This window comes from Centrocercus urophasianus, unplaced genomic scaffold (genome assembly GCF_019232065.1).
Source record: "Centrocercus urophasianus isolate 14NV4802_14NV808 unplaced genomic scaffold, USGS_Curo_1.0 seq_19, whole genome shotgun sequence".
Classification (NCBI taxonomy): domain Eukaryota; kingdom Metazoa; phylum Chordata; class Aves; order Galliformes; family Phasianidae; genus Centrocercus; species Centrocercus urophasianus.
Window position 1 is genome coordinate 9429629 of NW_024884744.1, and position 22084 is coordinate 9451712.

A 22084-nucleotide genomic window follows, 5' to 3' on the forward strand; every position below is an offset into this window, starting at 1 on the left:
AGCGAGAGTTGTTTTTTTTATTGTTCTAAAGGAAAATTTGCTGCTTATTATCTCGCATGCTTTTATCTGGTGCTGAGTCATGGAAGTGAGAGAATGTGTAGGCGTCTTAGCATAAGAGAGAGTAATTCTGTCATTTACATTTACAGACAGTTATGCTTTCCAGAAAACTTTTTTTTCTGTGGGTTGCAAAAGTGATTAATCTGCTGCTGAAACTGTCAAAAGAGGTTTTCTGTTTAAGAATTTTTTGAAAGAGAGAGAAATCTGTTTCTACTTATAGGAAATAATAAGGTAGACGTTGACATAAGAAATCATACTGAAAGAACAGACAAGAAAATGTTCCTTTTCCTAACGATATTTTTCCTTTTTTCTTTTATGTATGTCTATCCGTCAGCCCACGTAAGTCTGTCTCATGGAAGAGTCATGTGGACTTCGATAGACATAGAAGTAAATAAAGTAGAATCACGGCTGAGTTCAGTGTTATCAGTTTCAGCTATTTAAAAAAAGCATGGGATAGGCTTAAACCTTTTTTTTTTTTTTTTTTTCATAAGAGAAAAACAACCACCACTACCAAACAACTGAAATATTCCACATTTAGATATTGCTCTGCTGTATTAGTAGTAGAAACTATTTTTCCTTCTATTTTTTTCTCTGTTTTTCATACTCATTTTTTTTCCTTTTCCATCTTTTCCATTTTCTAGAGAAGTGCTGGTGGGCTTTTATTTTTATTACTAAGAGAAGCATTAGTTAGTTACAGCTCAGGGAACACCTTTCCTCCCTGCAACTCATCCCAAGTGATAAAAATGATAAGTTTGTTGGGTGTTTAAAGAGCTCTTCCTGCTTCCTACCAGATTAGCATAAACCATGGAAATCAATAACATGATCCCTTATGTTGGTTTTGTTGTAATTGTAACCAATCCTCAGGACAAACCTGTCAATATGAAATATATGGCCTGGAAACCTACATTTTTTCCTTGTAAGCTTAACTGCGATGTTTTGAAATGATTTTCCAGCAAGAGTAGGGGAGAGTGTACGAAAACTTGAGCACCTTTCAGGATTGTTTATTCTTTTATGGAATCATAGAATCATTAATGTTATGAAAGACCACGAAGATCACCTGGTCCAACCCCAAACCATCCCCACCATGCCCACTGACCACGTCCCCATGGGCCTTGAATACTTCTAGGGACAGTGACTCCACCAGCTCCCTGGGCAGCCTGTGCCAATGCACCACCACTCTTTCTGGGAAGAATATGAAAAGTACGACCCAGCGTGGCAGGGGAGGCATTAGGAATTCCTTTCCAGTCTTCTGTTTCTAAATCCACAGGACAGAGATGAGTCTGTAAAGAAAACTTAGCGAACTGTGACAGAAATTAAAAAACAAACAAACAAAAAAAAACCACAGAAAAAGGAAATAAAAAGATCATAATTTCTGGTGAATTGTACGTGATATCTTTGCTGGAGATTTTTCAGGTGCTGGAACTCTGCTTTGCCTTTGTCTTAACCCTGGACTTACTGGAGCCATTGGTAAGGTCTTGATGGACAGAGGGCTGCTTGCAGATGGCTCCAGGCTTCCCTGGCAAGTTGGGGACAAGTGGTGGCTGAGGTTTGGCTGGTGACAGGTGCAGCAAAAACCTTGGGCTGAGGTGACCAATATGGCTCATAGAGTGTGAAAAATTAGGACAAAGTAGGTGAAGTGGGATGCCATGCTGCAAGCTGCCCTTGTCACAGGTAGCTTTGGTAAGTTCTTACAGCTGACCCCTTCCCAACCATAACAGCTTCAGCTGTGATCCTTTGGCCTTCAGCAGCGAATGCTTTGTGCTGTGTAAGTGGAATATTGATTTGTACATCACATGCCCCATGAGGCTTTGAAAATCTCATTTTTTCCCTTTAGCGTGGCTTATGTCTGGTTTTTAGGAAGAGATGAGCTTCAGGCCCCAGGAGGTTTCATGTTCAGGGTGAACGGGTGCTGCATTTAGGTTTCTTCACTGGAAAGCCTCAAGCTGCAGCTGGACTTCTAAATTAAAGGGGAGAGGGAATTAACCTGGCTTAGCATAAGCTTTGACAATTCTGTTGAAGGACCAGTGACTCATTCAGAGAGTCCACAAGGGCTCAAATGATGTTTCTGAAAGCTTACAGAGTGTCATTGCTTTGTGTTTTAACAATTGGGTCCTGCAGTGAATTCTTGTGGGTTGTTATGGAAAAGAGATTTATTGATGACTTATGATGCCAGGATGCTTGCTCCACGCATAATTTTTTTCTTCTTAGAATACAAATATGTCATGAACTGCAAAATAAGTGCAGTGCCAGCTAAAATGAGGTGAATCTAACTGTAAATTCAGACCCAGACCTGAGTTTCCTCTGTTCCCTTGAGTTAAGGTCTGGAGCTTCATTTGTCCTGTGACAAACAAGAACCAAAGCCACAAAACTCTGCTTTGGATCCAAAATTCCTTGTAGTTTTTGAGCGTCCACTGCTGAGTTTTGGATGGCGCTGAGATCTCGTTAGAACATTGTTGAAGCCAAGCTGCTCAGAAGGACTAAATTAATACTCCCTAGTCCCAAAGTTTTTAGCATTTAGCGCTCCTGCCCCGGGGCTCGAAAGTCACGTTGCAAATTCTGAAGTTAAAAACGTCAAAATTAGTTAGGCTACAAATCCCAGTAGCCATCAGTATGCATTTATACATCCACCGTAAGGGGAGAAGTGAGGAGGGCAGGAGAGTTCTGTTAGTTTGGAATTGCCAGCTTGCTCCCAAGTGTTGTCACCAAAGCGGCTTCAGCAGGTTTGACCCAGGCTCTGTTTAGCCCAGATTAGAAATCTTGCTTGCTTTCATTCAGCTGTATGTAGCTGTATGACTTGCCAAGACCTCCCGACATGTTCATTTTTAAGCAAAGCTGGACAATTTTTACCCAGAGGAGGTTATAACTGTGGGAGTTGTTACGGTTTATGTAGAAACCTCCAGTGTGTTCCCAGCACTGAGAAAAACCCCTGCGAATTCAGCAGGCCAGATCCTCCTCTGCCTCAGCCAGAGGACTGAAGCAAATTGACTGGAGTCAACAGACTGCTGGAGCTGGCACTAGTGTCACTGAGATCAGAGCCTGGCTTCGCATCAAGCACTTTTTAAAAATATAACTCGGGCAGAACGAGGTATGAGAGAATATTCTGGTTCTTAGCTGTGACTGTGATAAACTTAACTCAAATCAGCAGCCTCGCAGCAAATGGCTAGGATGTTATTTTGATCCAAGAACAGTGTAAGTGAGGAAAATTATAACTTCATATAACTTAATCGTTACTTAATAGAGCTCAATAGGTCGTTCTTGGTGAAGCTTAACAACTTCTTTTTTTTTTTTCCCCTAAAACTGCTGATGCCCCATCCCAGGAGGTGCCCAAGGCCAGGTTGGATGGGCCCTGGGCAGTCTGCTTTGGTGGGGGGCAACCAGCTCATGGCTGGGGTTGGGGCTGATCTTTAAGGTCCCTTCAAATCCAAGCCATTCTATGATCCTATAGTATTTTCTATTCAGCAGTATGAGTTGTTAAAAAAAACACAGCTCTTATGTTTTGGTTAAGAATGAAGAGATGTTTTTGTTCTTTGGTTTTTATTTTTGTCTTTTTTTTTATATTAAAAATTACAATGGCTATTTGTGGCTTTGTTTCCTCAAGGCATATTTGGGAAAACTGAATTGATTTACAATGCCATTTGCAATAGAATCAAGCCTGCTGAGGCAGTGGGTTTGACACTGCCTTCCACAGGCTTTTTAGAGTGATATTGTTGTGATGTTAAGCGTGGAAAATACCAGTCCGAAATTGTTATTCTTAATTTTTATTCCAAATTTTTATCAGTGTGTGTTTTAAGTAAATGTCATATTATCCATATGGTTAATGTAGTTTTATTTCCTCTATGGAGAGAAGCAAATAGTGGGGAAGCTGGCAGTTCTGAGTTTGCACCTTAATTTAAAAATACTGTCTCCAACTTTCTGTATTGCTTTTTGCATGAGTATTGCTGAGTTTCAGATAACAACTCTTCTTTTGCTATTTATTAATACTCTCTTTCACTTTCTGGCTTGTTGCAGTATTGCCCTGGTGTTTTGACTAGACTCACTGCAGTGGGTAAATTCCATGTATGCGTGGTGCATGCATTCATCTGTGTGCAGAGCAACTTAAAAAGTCACAGCAGGTGAAGGAAAGCCTTTTCAATCGCATGTATTTCCCAACATGGTACTTGGAGGCTGAGATGCTCTGGAAAGGCGAAGGTATTTCGGGCAGTGGTGATAACCCAGGCAGATGGATAAATGAGGGAACGTTCCACTCCACTTCCCAGAAGAAGCCATCTGGGAAAACAGTTAAATTTGACCTGTTGTTCAAGCCCGTCAGCCTCTTGGAAAGGTGTATGTTGGACCTAATAGGAAAATAACCTCGCTGTCATATCTGCCTGTCTTTTATGGTGTTTTTTTTTTGGTTTTTTTTTTTTTTTTTTTTTTTTGCTTGAGCTGTTACTTTTTTGGTGAGGCTGTATGGTTTTTCTCTGCTGCTAACCACTCAAGGTACTAGCTCGAACCGTTTTGTATCCTACTAAAAATAATGGTGGGTTCTGGGCCTCAAATGAACTGTAAGAAAGCAGATGTTGTACGAACACAGAATTGTTCAGTGATGCTTCTGCTCTTCTGTACTACTATTCACGCAGGCTTTAAAATGTGGGGAAGAATAAAAACACATGTTTTTCACAGGAAATAGAGACAATACTAACATTTGAAAATGCTTATGCCCTGTGGTAGGATAATTTTTTAAATCTAGTTTAATAGACTTTTGGAATTTGAGAAGATAAATAGGTCATAAATGCAAGCAATGCAACTATTAAATGAAATCATAAACAAACAAGTAACACAAAGTAAACCAAGTAGAGTCTGAGTGCATATGTACTTCATATCATTTTATGTGTGCATATGCACTCCTTTAATATCCTCTAGAATTAATAAAGGAAGAAAGCTTGTGCACTCTATAAACACTCTAAAAATTCTTTGCAATTTAGTAGGAAATGAGAACCTTTTATAGGGGTTTTGGACTATTCTTTAAATCTGTTGTTCAGCACACAATAGAAAATGCTAACTTTTCCATCTAGTTGTAGACTTCTCCAGAAGGTTTTGTGAATACGTGTATTTCATTCTGTCACTCAGTGCTGCATCTTCCATTATAACTTTTTAATTGGTTGTTTATAATGATGATAAACATCCACAGATAGCTGCATAATCTGTGTAACCCTACGCCCTGCCCATATTTATCAGGCATACGAGCTGCTTTTCCATTACAAATAGTGAGTTATAAAAGAAAGAAAAATGGTTTTTGAGTCTGTGGATGGTGTAATTACGATACTTTCACTAGCTTAGTAATAGCAAAAGTCAAGAAAATATTTTACTTACCCAAAATTCTTATTCAGATGGGGAGGGTGGGGGCTTTCCCCATTGTAAGGCAGCACATTTTGCCTGACTTAAGCAGAAAGACTCATTCAACCCATTAGAAGGACCCAGCTAGCTTAATGGAGATCCTTTGGACGTTCCTACATTGCTAAGCCCTAGAAAAGGTGCTGCTTAAGAAGCCAGGCTTCTCTGCTCTGTTCACTTATATTGTATTCCCAGGGTGCCATGTTACCCTCATTGTGGCTTCTGTTTTGGGATTGCATTTAGTAGTTTTGAGTTTTGTTGTAACCGAAGTTCTGTGACATGCGGATCTTTATGTAATTTATGGTGAAGTCGTTGTGCCACTGATTCAGCCAGCGCAGGGGGCTGACATCCCGTGTTCCTGAGGTCCTGATTGGCACAGATTTGTCATTCTAGTCTCTAGAGTGGGGAATCACAGAAACATCTTGAAATTCGCTCAGAAAACATCTAGCTTCTCACAACAGACTTCATCTGTAACTTGACAAGGATATTTCTTATGCAGATATCAGATGTCCTTGTAGGTGAAGTGGCTACTACACTTCAATTGATCAAGAGAAACTGCTGAAATAAGAGATTTTTAATCCGAATTTGCCCTTTGAATGAATTAAACTCAAATTTTGGCCCTTGTCTGTCTACCAGAGCTAGAAGTATTTAGGTCAATTGTTTGCACATCTTTTTAAAGCTAGTCTTTCACGTACTACTCCTCATAAATACCAGATGATCACTTGTCAGAAAGGGAAAAACAAATAAAGAGTTCATAGTAGTTATCATAGTGATAGTAGTGGGATAAACAAAAAAGTAAATATTAAACTGAGAGGGACAAGCAAAATTACTCCTGGCATAACATTTGTATTTCAGAGACCGAACTTTTCAGATGTGCTCAGGTTCTGTGGAATTAATGGAGTGCTGCGAAGTGGAAACCCAGCTTGCCTAGAAAACTTGACGCCCATACTGAAAACTGAACCAAGGTGTTTGTCTGTAACTGCACACACTGGTTGTGAAAGATTTTTTTTCCATGATATAATGTTGGAGCTCAACTTATTATCACCTTTCCTTTTGTACACCCTCTTCTCCCTTGTGTTTCAAGTTGGGCTGCCATGAGGAGTACAAAAGGGGCTGTGAACGGATACGTTAACAACTATGACTCCTTTTCCACCCTTAGTAGCAGCTGAAAAACAGATCAAAGCTCAGAAGCAGTTGTGTTCTTGCAACACTTTGTGGCATCTGTAAGGTATTCTCTTCATTTGAGATCCAGAGATGAACACTTTATTAGATTTCTCCTCTTTTTCTTTTGGTATAATGCCGAGGAGCAATCTGTTTGAATACCTTGATAGCTTCTGGTGATCAAGCCAACAAGATGAATCCATATAAACACTGCTAGGAAGTACAAATGTGGCTGGTGATCATGCACAGCCCTCCATGATGCTCACATGGCAGCTGTGAACTGGAAACGAGAGAGTGATGAAACTGTAAAGAAAAGCTTCATTTGATTATAAGCATATTTTGGCTGAGGATTTTATGATTTTGGACCAGACTTCAAAATTTTGGATGAGAGTCTAAGGGCATTTTGACACCTATGGAGATCTGTACTAGCAACTGAGCCATGTGTATCATGTGGCATCGGTGCAAAGAGGACCAGCATGTCCTCTGTGTGCTCAGTCTACCATTTGGATGTTATAAAGAAGGCCAGGAAAACTCTTACATCGAAAATGCACTGGATATGCTGCATAGGGTATGCATAGTGCATCTGCCACAGTCTCTGGACATTCATCAATCCAGCTGGAGCTCTATCAGAATGCCAAGCATCTGCAGGTCCCAAATGAAAGGCTAGATTTCTCTTTTTCACCTAGATATTGAGACTGAAAAAAAAAAAAAGTATGTTGGAGGAACCTGCCCATACGTTTTTTGCTAGCAAAGCAGCTTGTCGAAATGCAGAATTTGAAGTCAGAAGCTGTTAGATGTCTGTGCATGTAAGGAAACCCCATAAAATGCCCGGTCATGTTTTTAGGTATCTAGAGGCCCAGGTTTCAAAGCATGGTATTTGATGTTTCCCTGGCGCTTTCCTCTCCAAACTGTCCCTGCAGATACCCAGGGTCAGCCTGGATGGGGCTCTGAGTACCTGGTGGAGCTGTAGGTGTCCCTGTTCACTGCAGGGAATTGGACCAGATGGCCTTTCAGGATCCTGTACAACTCAAACAATTCTGTGATAAATCCCTTTGGTGCGAGACTGAGCTTGAGTGACAGTGCACTTAATGTAGGGAAAAGGTGTCTGTGCTTGTAACAGTCATGTCAAAATTACCTCCTTATTGAGAATCATCTCAACTAACTTGTGCTGTCTAAATATTCAGTGACTTGTCTTGGCTGTTTGTATGCTTCTTTTACAATCAGTGAAGAGAAGTAGATTCTCCCCCAGTGGATGATTCATCTGTTCTGTTTTGGGCTTCAGTATTAGAAAGGGATAAATGACCCTGTGGAGATTGATCAAAGCCACACCTGGAAGATTTCAGTTGGTCCTGGGCTTGCGGTCCCGCAGTGCTATGGACCATGCAGATGAATGGCTAATTTGGAGAGATGCTGCACAGGCACTGCTAGCTGGCAGCCTCCTGGGATCGCTGTATCCTGCGTTCAGCCCGCCTGTAGCTGCCAGGTTTCTGCCTTTTGAGGAAGGGGGGTTGTCTCTCATAGAGTAAATTGTGGCTGAAATGCTTGAAAAAGGCAGCCTTAGCTTAGAGCACTGGTTCTCAACCTGTGCTCGCAAACCCTGGGGGTCCGTGGATCACTCCTAAGGGAACTAAGAAGAATTCTGTGAAAGGTAACTTTAAAAAAAAAAAACCTGTGTTTATTGTCAGTAGATTAACTCTCTGTGTGAAGGAGCTCGTCCCTCCTGAAAGGCATTTGGGGGCTGCAGAGCATAAAGGTTGAAAACCACTGAGCTGGAGTAATGTATCTTTATAAGTGATAATTTGACAGCTAAAGAGCTAGAGCTATTCAACTGTACCTTTATGAAAAGTGCCTGGAGAATTGAATAGAATGTGATAAACTTTGTGTAGGCATTTTGGAACAGATCTGTGAAACTGAGTAACTGAAGGGACTATAGGAAATACTAATACACAAAATAAAGGGAGAGTCCTTTTCATAAGGCTTCCAGCTGATCATGCAGTCATACTCCTAATGTAGACTGCAGTTACTTTGTTCCCTTTGAGATTTAACCCTGACAAATGGTATAGAATTAAAGACTAATTTTGGTAGAACAATGTTTCATTTCTAGTACCTGTTTAATAACTTTTTTGTTGTATGTATATGCTGAATGAGATTTAAGATCTATTTAAATAATTTCCACGGAATGAAGATTCATACAGATAATCTGAACTTTAGGTTTCTCCACCAAAGCAGCTTTGAATTCAGGTATCCAAATTTGACAGCCAGGTCCCTTGAAAAGCTTGAGTTTGTGATAGTGGCGCAGACTTTCTCATACGGTGGTTGGTACAAGAAAGTCCTGCAAGTTGTTTATAAACTGTCACTGCATTCACGTAGATGGGGCAAGAGTCACCAAGCAAAGTGATTCCCCTCACAGTTACGCATGGTAACTTTATTTAGGAGAAGCGTTATCGGGGGTTTTTTCCTCCCGCATTCATTGAGTTCTACTTGATTTTGTCAGTTAGTGTTAGTTCACCTTTATTTGAACTGCTGGGTAATTCATTTGTAGAGAGGCAGTGCATTTAGGTACTTCCATCTGTATTTAAACAAGGCTCTTGTGCTTTCCCCATTTAAAAAAAAAAAAAAAAAAAAAAAAAAGATTTTGTAGTATTATACTTGTGGTAGTTGAGGTTCTGAATTTAACTCCTTCCTACTCTGGTTTCTCTTAACGACTCTGCCTTATCAGCACCTGGGGTTTCTAGTTTGCTCTCTTTGCAAATATGAATTTGCAAGAATGGGCTGATGGTAAGTGGCGTGGTTCTAATTTGCACTTGCGAAGTGTGTCAGACAGTTTCACCTAATGCACGGCGAGCAGAGGAAAGCCTGTCTTCCTTTGAGAACAGTCCTTAGAGGATGTCAGGGAGCGTGTTTGGCTGTGTGTTAGTCATTTGCAAAGGCACTGCAGCTTTGAAATGAGCTGTCCAGGAGCTGCTGAAGGAAGGGATGCCTGAACTCCTGTGAATCCTCTCTTCCTGCTTTTCCTTCATCCTTTTTCTCCTTGCTTTTATGCCTCTGAACTGTCACTTCGACGTGCTTTGGGATGAGTCTACTTTGTTGCACTAGTAGTTGTTCTGTGGACTCGTTTGGATGAAATGTTTGTGACAGTCATTGCTGGGACTGTACCCAGTGACATCGGTAGTCCTTCCCAGCTTTCTGTTCATTACTCCCTCTCCATCTACCTGGTATCCTTATAGCCTCATCAGTCTCTTCTATCCTGGCACCTAACAGACAGCTGTTGAAATCGTCTTCCTTGTGAGATCTGAGTGCCATTTTCTCATTCTTCTGCATGTGCTTTGTCCATAGCTCATGTGCATTTGTAGTGTCTTTTCTTAATCAATTTACAATCTAGAAGTGTAAGCGTGGGATGATGTTTGAGTCCATACAGAAGGCTGGACTGTGGCCACACTTGTCTCCCAAGCAAAAGAGCAGAAGTTTACGGTGATACCTCACCTGTGCCCTTATTCAAGACTTACAGCCAATGTTACTCTTTGTGTCCCTCTAGATCATTAGTGTTCCAGAGGTGTTGAGTTCTACACCACATTAACTAGCATTGCACCCTCCTCCTCCCCCTCAAGCCAGGCTTTCATTACAAACTTGCCCAGCACCCTCAGAGGAATTCAGAATGAGTCAGTCATGGTGCCTCTGGGGACTCCTACTGATGCAAACTTCCTCCTCCTCAAGGCTGACTGCGGTTTGAATGCCACAATGCAGCCGGTGCTTTTGAGCTCCAACCTTTGCCATGATGTTGTTGGCAGTGCTGGGTCTCTGGCCCAAGGACCACCTTGATGCCTTCTGTCATTTGGGCTCCTGTGCAAGATGGGAGACTCAGCACATCTTGTTGGTGTGGGGTGTGAAAGTTGCTCAGATCCCCTCAGAGTACTGTTCTATAGGCATCAAAGGTTATTTTGGAGGAAGGGGTTATCACTCCTAAGGTGTGTTCCAGTTCTGTCAGGAGACTGACACCAACACGTGAAATATTTTATCTGGATGCTAATAATGCAAGAATGAAATCCACCAGTTTTTGGTGGAACAGACTTCTATAGTGAGAGTTTTACTGGGAATCTGTCATAATCTGCTTTCAGAGTCTGCATTCAGAAACATAAGATGTGATAAACAGAGCTGAATTACGTTTTGTTTCGGGCTTTCCTGTTCCCCACTGATGTGCCCTTGTCATTAAAACATTATCTACCTTCTCCCTGTTCACACTGGAGGAAAAAAAAAAAAGCTCTTCTGGTGGTAATTACACTGTGCTGCATTGTGGACCTTTCATCCCATTACAGTAAGTGGACAAACTACTGTCATTTACAAGAATGAACTAGGTGAGGAAATGGGAAAGTTTCTAGCACTCCTGGACTAAATGCCAAGCTGACATAAGGGAATAATTGCTTCAAGAAGTAAGTTTTCTTGCTAGCACTGAGCATTGGTGCAGTTGTGTTCTGAAGAGGTAGAGGGATGCCTGCTCCACACCAGGTGTTTCAGGAACAGAAGAATTGGGCAATACTAATGAAGGGCTACAGACCTTTAACTTGCCTCTGCCCTTGCAGTTAAGCCTAGATATAGTTCAGCTCTTCATTCTTCTCAGTTTCAAAATCTCTTCTATCTATTGCCTTGTCATGGATCTGTTTGTGAAGTCAGGGTTTGACTACATTAAGATTTTTTTTTCTCTAGCAGAACTATGCTGCCTGTTTTTCCCCTCCTCTGCATGCATACCTTTTACATCTCTAAAACAAGCTTGATGCTCTTATTTGCCTGTTGTTTTGTTCATTCTTTGTGGGAGGTTTGCCCTGAAGGTGTGATTGCAGGAGTAAGTTCTTCACCAGCGCATCAGCAAAAACATCTTTGCACCTGTCACCAGGGAAGAGCTACCAGTTGTGTAGTAGAGCTTCCTTATTACTTGATAAACATTTTTGTGGGCTGTGGAGGAGAAGCTGAGTGGTTTGCTCTTATCTCCCTTCACGTGTGGTGGCTGCCACCTGGGTGGTGATTTGGTAACCTGGGAGGCTCAGTCTGTTGGGTGTTTGAAGGTCCTCTCCAGCCACTGGCCTGAGCTGGTTTGGCAGCAATTTCTTGCCGCCACCTGCTGACCAGGCAGAGGATTTCTCTGATGCCCCTGCTGAGCCCCCACTGCTCAGTTCCCTGCCTAGCAGGTCCAGCAAGAGGGAGATGAGGCAGAGTTTGCAGAACAGAGTGTCTGCATAGAGCAAGAATACCTTGGGACAGATACAGGAACTGATCATTTAAGGAAAAGAGATGTGTGCTTTAGTTGGAGCACTGCCATGGGCATGAGATGAGCTCGTCTGATTTAGGGCTCCCTTGAACTTGCAGGTTACTGAGAGGATTGGGTGAGATTGAGTCCACTGCAGAAAGCTTACATAAGATATAACCATCATGCTAAGTGCAACAGCAAAAGAATTCCATCAGACTGTTCATGTTGCTTTTAATTCTTAAGTGTATGGGAAGAGATGGAACTCGAGGACCCTTTTAAGGATACAACAAAATAAAGGGAGGCCAGATATTTTACCAAATCCCAAAGTCTAGGAGTAGAATTTTGTTCTTCTTCGATTTAGTGAAAAGATTTAATGATGATCTTCAGAAACCATTTCATATTGTTAACTCTTAAACAAAGCTGCATTTTCACACCAGTATTTTTGGATATGGGGCTGAACAATAAAGTTGAGTGAGAAAAACAAACAAGTACATTAGACAGGAAGACATAAGATACTTATTCAGCTACATCTTCATTTAGTTGCCAAGTCCCAAGATGTGGCAGTGCTTGCTGTGAGGCCTGGATGCTGGTGCAGGGTTACACAGGATCAGCTTTCTGAAGCCCTTGGGAATCTTAACCTGCTTTCTGCCCTTCCATGTGCCACGTGTAACATTTTGCTGGGGTCACTTGAGACTTTCAGGGCTTGAGAGCAGTGCCAGGGACACTTCTGTGTTACGCTTCTCTCCAAGCAGAGGTTTCAGGCCATCCTGTTTTGCTGTCCTATGCTGTCAGAAGCAGCCCTGTATCAGTGGCTGTACCCTCTGGAGAATTGCATGTCTCCATAGAGACTTAAATCGCATTTTTCTTCTTCTTGAGTGCTCTCATTTCCACACAAACGCGTATTTAGCCATGCTAAGTATTCTCCTGCAAATCTCCTTTTTCCTCCTACATTTATTGCTTTTGAGTTTGTTTGTTCTGAGGTGCAGGAAGAAACCCAAAGGAGAAACGCCGCGCTGGCTGGCAGTTCTGCTCGACTGCAGCAGCACTGTCCCTGTTCTGTCAGAGCAGGAAAAGGTTGTTATTACCATTTTATAATGCATAGTTTAAGGTGCATTCCTGCTTCCCTAAGCAGCTTGAGTTGCTGTGCAGATGTTGCTGTAAGACCCTGTTCCCTCTTAACCCTTCTTCTTTAGACCCAAAGCTGAATGAACCATCCTGCTGACACTGCGGCTCTTTGTTCACCCTTAGGGCTCCGGGACCTCCAGCTCGGCTGCCACCACTCCGTCTGTGTCCACCCCCGTCACCGGCCACAAGCGGATGATCATTCCCAACCAACCTCCCCTCACCGCCACCAAGAAGTCCACTGCCAAGGGGCCTGGCCAGCCGGCACCCATCCCAGTCACGCCCATCGGCACCCTGAAGCCTCAGCCGGTTCCGGCCTCCTACACCACAGCCTCCACACCCAGCCGCCCGACCTTCAACGTCCAGGTGAGGACGGCGCAGCCCAGCCCTCACTACCAGCCGCCTGGCCCGCAGCCCACGCACTATGGCAGCCTGGGGCCCGGCCAGCCCTATGCAGCCCCACCGGCCCACCCGCCCGGTGCCCAGCAGTATGGCTCACCACAGCACCGTGGGCCCGACTACGGTTATGCCCCACCGCCTGCCCGTCCTTCAGAGCCCAGCTATGGCTATGCACCTCAGCAAAGCCGCTACCAGGACCCGTATTACGGCGGATATGGAGGGAGGAATGGCTCTGAAGCACCCTACGTGCCACAGAGCGCCTGGAAGGTTGAGCCAGCGTATCCTAGTGGTAACACTGTGGGCCAGGCTCCTTCTGGGCTGTACCAGCCTCCTGGCACAAAGAAGACCTACATCACGGACCCAGTGCTGGCCCCGCAGCCACTGCAGCAAAAGGTAGGAGATGTCAGCGCTCGTTGGTCACCCTTACACAGAGAGATTGGTGCGGTGCTGGCACAGGCTGTCCAGGGAAGTTGTGGATGCCCCATCCCTGGAGGTGCTCAAGGCTAGGCTGGATGGGACCATGGGCAGCCTGAGCTGGTTCTTGATCTAGCAGTTGGCAACTCTGCCCACAGCATGGAGTTGAAACTTGATGATCTTTGAGGTTTCTTCCAACCCTAGCCATTCTGTGATTCCTGAGGGGAATGCAAGAGCCTTCTTCAAAGGCAACACATGGGATTAGATGGCACTGCGTGGATCCCAAGCAACTACAGCTTTTTTTCCAGTAGGGTCAGGGCTGAGGGCACATGAGCAGCGGGGTCACTGCGACTCATGTCTTCTGCCCCATGTCTCCATGCCTACATCGGGAGGCTGGCCAAGGTTTTCAGACCTTGCTGGTTGGCTCTTTCACTGCTTGCTGTGGAAATCAGTGGGATGATAGGTGCGTAAGCCACACCTTTGTTTGACAAAGGGAAGCAAATGGAGAAGATTACAGAAAGTAGCCTCACTCCATGTGGCTTTCGGAAACAGGGAGCTCTCTTGTGGCTTGGAAATAAGCTTTTGGGGGCTTACAACTTACGTCAGCCTCAGAGGGTAAGGCAGCAGTGTTGGTGTTATTGCAGGAGCTCACCCTGTGGCGTGGGAGCAGCTCCATCCCTGCAACATGCCCTTACACGATACAATCGTCAGCAATATGTCTCTGTGCGCTTGGTCTTTCCTTCAGGGCTCTCCCGGGATCAAATGGGAGTCAACGTTTCCTCTGAGTGCTCGTGGGCATCTTTGGCTCACTGGAGAATTTGTTCATCTTATGTAGATAGGAGATACAGAAGGCACTGTTTTTGATTGTGGTTCAGAGCAATTCCGGAGGTTGACCTCTTGTGCGTCACTGTTTAAAAATCACTTATCACTGAAAAACCACATGGAAATGAGTTCTCACACAGTGCTGTGGGTGCTCTGATTTCCCTCTCAGGTGGCAGCAAGGCAAGTGGCATCCAATCACTTCAATGTGTGTTTGGGCCTTATAAACCAAAGGAGATACCAAACAAAGTTAAATTGCTTGGCTTCTCTGCCCAGATGTCAGCATGGGCCGGCCCATGTCGCTTTGGGTGGTCGCCTCAAATGTGGCTTGGGGGGCTTGTAGGGCCTCAGCTTTGTGTGATCCTTCTGTATGATGGGGTTTGGCTGCACCTGAGGGCCAAGACACCAAGCCCATGTGGGGAGGTGGTGAACACAGTGCTGGCCAGGGCAGGATAATAAATGAAAACTCCTTGAAATACTGTCTATGAGTTTTTCCCCTTTCCTTACCAAGAAGTGAGGAGAAAAGCAATAAAGTCAACTCTGCAGGTGCCTGGTACAGAGCTTAGATTGAAAACTAGTGAGAGGTATGAAATTTGCACATAGCCTTAACTGGTGTAAATTGGTGTGCTTCCAGTGGAGTCACTGCAGAAATGCTGAGCTATAGCAGATACGTATTTAGACTTGTGTAGATACAAATAGGCTTATACGTATAAAAAATTAAAAACTTTAGTTCAGTCGGCATCTCTATGGAAACGCAAATCATCTTGAACCACAAACAGCACAAGTCTCATTTGCATTACAAAGCTGGAGGGACAATTTAATTTAGTTCAAGTTTGGGGTTTCACGTACACATAGATAGATATATATTTACATACATGTTCGCGTGCACGTGACATTTGCAAATACACATATAAAATTGTAAGTGCACATCTCTATAAAAATAACTGAAGTATTTCTGCAAAACAGACTATGATCTGCTTGGTGATAAATTTCTCCAGAACTTAGTTCTCTTCTAACCTCCTGAAATCAGCATTACTGCCTGTTTCACCTTTGAACTTACAATGGTTCTCTAATATGGTGGTGCAAATTTTTTGATTGCTGCTTTGTAAAATGCACAGTTTAATTGGTGAAGAATTGAAGATCTTGCAGTCCGGTAGGACGTGCTCAGCAATAAAGCAGTGTGGACTTTGCCAGTGAAGCTGTATTGTCCGGTTTTACTGAGTGTTCTTCTCTTCCTTTGCAGTCTCATTCATAAAATCAACTTTTGGACTTACTTAAAAGGAAGAAAAAATGGAAGGCTTTGTTAGTTCTGATAGGGAGAATAATTGCTATAAATCTACTTGTTGGCTACAGCACAACAGAAATCAGAATCGGTTTTCTACATGAAAATATGTTGTGTTCTGCCTTTTCAGGGTTGGTTTGAGGTCTCTCAGTTAAGGAGAATGAACTGAGAAGCCAGAATGATTTAAAAAGCAGGTGTTATTGTTTAAAATACAAGAGTACCTTTTAGATATTTTTCCTCTTGCAATGGAGTCATCTTAAAATACTGAATTGTTTCCAAATGTATTCAGAAAAATGCATTCTTAATTTTGAACACATTTTGTGCAGAAAATATTAAAGAAATCTTAACAAATCCATCTCAGGTTAGAAATTCTTGAGCTTTAATTCTAACATCAATCATGAACCTGTCACTGAGTAGGATTTTTTTTCATTCAATTCATTTAGGATTTGTAATGATCAAAAAACACCTTGATTTATATTTTGCATTCTGTCTAGAAAAAGATCAACAATACTGTGGCTCTGTGCTGTCTACTGTGCACTAATTATGTTGATGTCCCTGCTGATCCCAAATAAATCTGGACTGGTATGGGAACAGCAAATAATCTCTATGGGTTCTTAAGGCCCACTGAGAACAATGTGCTTTAGTCACAGACATCTCTGGTGCATTCTGTCCTTGGGCCACTTTTGGGAGTGAGAGTTGTGCATGTGAAACCTCTCTGCATTTAGTTCTTTGTTGCATTGCACTTAGCATTAATGCCCAAGTTCTATTTAGGAAATGAACAAATGAAGTGCATGTCCTCATTCAAACCTTCATACACTTTGAAGGCATTCCTGGCCAGAAATCTCAGTAGATTTCTTGGTTGCTGATAGTGATCTCTGAACGGTACAAGAGTTGTTACAAAGCCATCGCAGAAACTTGTGATACAGTGGGCTGGTTTCATGCTGTTTGCAGTGGTACTGTGTCCTTTCAGACTGAAGTGCGAAGGCTCTTTCTTAACATCTCAGCTGGCAGAAGTCAGCAAGCAGTAGACCAGAGTGACTCATTAGGTATAATGATTTTTGGCACAAAGATGCCCACAGCTGGGGGATAAAAATGGCAAAGCCATGAACAGAGGATTTTTGAAGGTTTGCCTAGTGGCCAAAACAGTTGAAGAAGCTCCTTCCATTAACCAATGCGTCTGGCCAAATCACCAAATACCCTTCATATCTTCCAATAACTCTAGGTCCTTTCACTGGTTTTGGTTATCACAGAATTGTTAAGATTGGAAAAGACCTCTAAGATCATCTAGTCCAACTGTCCACATACCATCACTATTTCCCATTAAACCGCATCCCTCAGTGCCACATCTCCACCGTTCTTGGACGGTGACTCCACCGCCTCCCTGGGCAGCCTGAGCCCAACGCCCATCCACTCTTCTGGGAAGAAGCTTTTCCCATTATCCAACCTGAATGTTATGTTGGAGTGTTTCTGAGATACTACTGCATGTCTTTGTGGACGAGGAGAAAGCACTCTATGGGTGCTGAATTCATTAGCATCCACTGCAGCTTACATTCTAGCTCATTCATGCGAGTCTATGAAGGCTCAGTCCCTTGTAACCCTACCCTTTGCTATTTTTGTCTAGTAACATCTCAGACAGAGTGATTGGCTTTGGTGGGTATTTTTGTACTTGAAAGTGCTTTTTTCTGCATTCAGACTTTGATATTTATGATTTTAATGGGAAATGGAAAAATTCTCAATGTTTGGTGGACCTCCCTGGTGTATTTCCTGGTGCATTTGAGGAGTGGCCACTGCAGACATTCAGGAGGTCTGACCTTCTTAGATCTTGGATCCCATGAATTCTCATTCCTATTTCTGAATCTACTAATTGTCCTGAGGAACCATGTTCCCTCCCAAAGGGACTAATGCACTAGTAGTGCATGAGGAGCAGGACAGCTGCTTCAAATGGCCTTTCAGCCCTGTGCAGGATTTTCAGTGAGCACTATGGAAATTAAAAGGAGAAACTATGGTGGGGGGGGGAGGTAAGGCTAATGATGCAGCTTACAGTTTTGGCATGGCTTAGGTGATGGTGGTCACCTGTGATTAGCAGACCTTGACCACCTCATCCTTTCCGTGCTGCTGGAGGTGGTGTTTCTTTGCTGCCTACTGCAACCAGCATTAACAGGTCTCATGAAACTTGCAATACCCAAAAGAGGGCTGTGACGGCTCGCTGTTTTCTCATTTTACACAGCTTTTGTCAGTTTTTCCACTGATTTAATACCTATGATGGAGACATTTGCTTGGAAGTTTCATCTTTGCCTCAGAAACATCTGCTCGACAGTGTCCTTTGCTATGACTGATGCACTCCTCTTGCATTGGTTTAATAATTTTTGCGTCTGCCATCACTCACATAAAGTAATACCTCCAGCTCTTGTGTTTGAACTGAGACTAATGCTCTTGCTGTTTGCTGTTAATCTAGTGGCTAGGAATTTTTTGTTCTCTGCAGATGAGTAAATGCAATCTGCCAGATATCCTCCTGCTGTCACAGGATATAGCCTTTCTTAGCTTAGCTTTTTGCTTGTGCACAAAGGCAGGCGGCTTAGTGTTTGCCATCTCCCTCCCCCCAAGTATCTTCTCCCTCAAAATCTCATCTCTGCGCCCAAGGCAATGGCTTTCCACTGAATAGGATTCAGGGGACAGTGTGAAATGATGGTTCAAGCTGGTTTTCTGTCAATGCAAGCCAGTAATTGCCCATAGTTTTACAATGTTAAAACAAAACCATATCAAATTAAAAAGTTATTTAAAATGTTGCAGTCTGGTACTGAATACATTAAAAAAAGACAGAATGATAATGTAAAGTGAAATAAAAGGTGAAATTCCAAAATTCAGGATTGAATTTGCGATTTCAATGTGACATTTTAAATTTCCCAGATGAATATGCAGTTCTACCCTGAGAATAGCAACAAATGTCAAAATGTTGACATTCTTCATAAAACAGTATTTCTGAGTTCTAACCAGCACTAGCTGTATATCAGCTGCTGACTCTGTCATTGCTTCTGGGTGGATTAAATTTAATGTTGTGTTGCTTCTGTTCAAATGAGGAGGAGGGGAAGAAGACGGTGTCTCACACTGAGAGAAGCAGATCAGAGTTGGGACTTGTTGGCACTCTGTGGCATTGAGAACGGTGTTTTTCACTCAAAGATAATACAAATCTCTGCACCAGAGTCTTTGTGAGTTTCTTCAGAATATTCGGGTTGGGAAGAGTTGCGAAGAGATGATTTCGTAATGGCTTGCTGATCTTTACTACAGGAATCTAGCACAGTCTCTCTTACGGCCTAAACTTTTGAAAGAACCCAATTGTCACTTAAAAAATAAAAAAATAAAAAAAACAAAAAAAAACAACCAAGCTTACCATCCTTGTTTCAGAACTTCACAGTTGGTTCTTTATATTATATTGGTATTATTTAAACGCTTCTTTTATTAGCAAAACTGGCTGATGATACGAATTCATCAGATTTGTCTCTTGGGAATCACAGAGAAACTCAGAATCACCAAACAGTTACCTTGAAGTTAAAGATAACAGGAATCCGGTAGTTATGGGAGTAAGTCAGGTCAGCATACACTAAGAAACCAACTTAAATTTACAGCTGTCTTATTTTTTTATTTTTTTTTTTTTTTGCAGGTTTTTGAGTTTTAGCCTTTGTTCAGCCACATTGGGTTTGTAATAAAGGAGGAATAATTGAGAAAAAGGCTTTTGACATAATACGTGGATGTTCTTTCTTGCTCCTTCTTAAAATAAGCTGAGGACAATGCCTCCATACATGATAAGGAATGGGGCAGCCTTGAAGTTAATTAAGGGCTCTGTTCCTGTGCTGTTTAACTCTTGATAGCCAAGTGTCTGCATTGACAGATGCTGTCAGGTTGTGTCACAATCTAACGGGTAAGGATATTTTATCTGTGGCCATAAAATAAAGTCAGCAGATACTTACCTATGGGTGAGAAGAAACATCTGTTGAGGAGGCTGTCTGGTTTCTGGGCAGCAGTAATTGCTAGAGCCCTGGGGCCATCTGAGCTCTGGTCTCTGGTGGGCAGCATGCTCTGCAGCTGATGAGGCAAGGACAGTTGGGCTTGCTTTCAGTTTACAGCTTTCAATTCTAAAAGCAGAACCCATGAAAGTGAGTGCAGTTTAATTAATTCACAGGCATACTCTGGCTGTTGTGTGTGATGGTGCTGCCGATTATTGGAGGAGCTGATTTTTGGTGTTTTAAAGTGTGTTCGTGTCCAACTGCATTGCAATTCTTCCAAAGCCAGAATGCTGAAATGCATGGTGACGTTGTTCTCCTATCAAATAATTTCTGTTATTGCCAATTTGGTTGCTAGGACATGAATGAGCAAGAAAATTTGCCCAAGTTTAGGCACTAAATCAGTAAGAGCTGGGGAGAAGAAGTAGACAGGGAGCATCTCGGTGTCTCTGGGAAGCTTCTCTGCTTAAGGCAAGAAGAACCCTGCCTGCTTTATTGGTGTGAAACTGAGGACTAATGACCTGACAGTGTTGCTGGTTCCTGACAAGGAACTACTCTGTTCATAGTGTTGCTTTGGCTAATGGAGTATTTTTGGTTATGTCATTTGGAACGGATTGGCCCATGCCGATGTCATTTTCCTACTGAGCTCTGCGAAACGTATTTGTGGTCTTAATCCAGTTCTTAATGGAATGTGCACACATATCATAGCAATGGTCTGTTACAAGGCACCAACTTTGTGTAGGGAGCTGTGCGCAGTTGAAAAGGTGATTCACTTTTCCATTGGTAGGTGTGGTTGTGGGCAACCACAACCTTGAGCCAAATACCTCTGTGAGCTGATCATGGTGCCTAGTGAGAAGTGCAAGCCGTGTGGGTTCCCACTTAAAATAAATTCTTGGTTATAAAGAGTAGACAGTAGTCTATTTTGGGTGCTGATTTGGTATTTCTTCCTCCAGTAGTAAGAAATAATTGATAATATATGTTTACATTTATTGATCATAAATATTCTGATATTAAACTTGCTTAGGCACCCACATAACAGACTTCCTGTTAAGATTTACCTCTGTATAACTGTAAAGAAATGCAGTATATTAAGTGGAATAGCAGCCTCTGGAGGGAAAAAAGTTTCCTATCACCAGCTGAAAGGACTCCTGCATGGAAAGCAGAATTTGCAGTTGTACTGACAGCTTTGTTCTTAAATGAAAGTAATAGTGAATTATGAAGTTGTAAAATTGTTTTCACAATAATATTTTGCTTTTATAACTCATACTATTTCACTTAGTAGCTGCCTGGCTCCAGTGCAAGTTACATAACATGATGTTATGAATATGATGCCTCAACTTTTTGTCTAGGGAATTAATTTAAGGGCTCTAAACTTTCCAATCACATTTTTTCCTTTGTTCCAAAAAGTGTATTCTCTCTGCTTGGGGGGAAAAAAAAAGCCATCAGGCAAACTCTTTCTTGTAGTAGAATAGTACTCATATTGCTCTTTATCCGTGCTAGTAGACTTTGTTTTACATGGAACCTCAAAATAGTGCAGAGTGCAGTGTGCTGTCTGAAGTCAGCTACGTGAAACAAATTAGAAGAGCGGATCTGCTGTGTGTTAGCTGATCAATCTAGCATTAGCAGGATTTTCCACTGTGTGTTTTAGCACCAGCACAGACAGATGAATTATTATCATCAGTATCATTCATCCCCGCCAGTTAAAGTTCTTTTCTAAACAAATAAAATTTCCTCAAATGAATCGGCAGTAACTTAAACTGACGTATTAGGATTACTTGAGTCATCAGTAAAATGGAACCACACCTGGGCTCTAATAGAGCAGATGAGATAAAATCACATTCATCCCATTAATTCCTAGTTAGTGTATTTTAGAACACCTGAAGGATGTTTCCTTTCAGGGGTTTCCTCCAGCTTTGTGAGAACTGCTCACTCATTAAGTGAATCACCTCCTTTTCTGTTGTTGCTCTGAGAGCTTGAAGTGAAAACTCACAACTTTTTCGGAGGAAAAACTGCATAAATGACCAGGGAAGCTCCTGCTGTGTGTTTGCCACTGACAGATTCCATCTAGGCTGTCACCAGGAAGCCTGAGAGGTTATTTGCCAGTCTCAGACTACAGAAGAAGCCTCTTGTGAGTTAGTACCCAGCGACATCTGTACTCTTGCAAAGCCAAGTTACATGAGAACTTTGTGAGCTTCAGGTCTTGGGTGACTCCTGTGGTTC

General features: G+C 42.5%; 1 protein-coding gene across 5 annotated transcripts in view; it reads left to right on the top strand.

Annotated features, from left to right (window-relative positions):
• LOC122161492 (LIM domain containing preferred translocation partner in lipoma) overlaps positions 1-22084 on the top strand; it is a 320970-nt gene that overhangs the window by 179598 nt on the left and 119288 nt on the right. For 4 of the 5 annotated variants that reach the window (XM_042820970.1, XM_042820969.1, XM_042820973.1 and 1 more), the window contains exon 8: positions 13079-13744. In XM_042820970.1, coding sequence (XP_042676904.1) covers positions 13079-13744 — 666 coding nt within the window. The remainder of the gene's footprint in view (positions 1-13078; positions 13745-22084) is intronic. The other variant, XM_042820974.1, reaches the window with a different exon arrangement.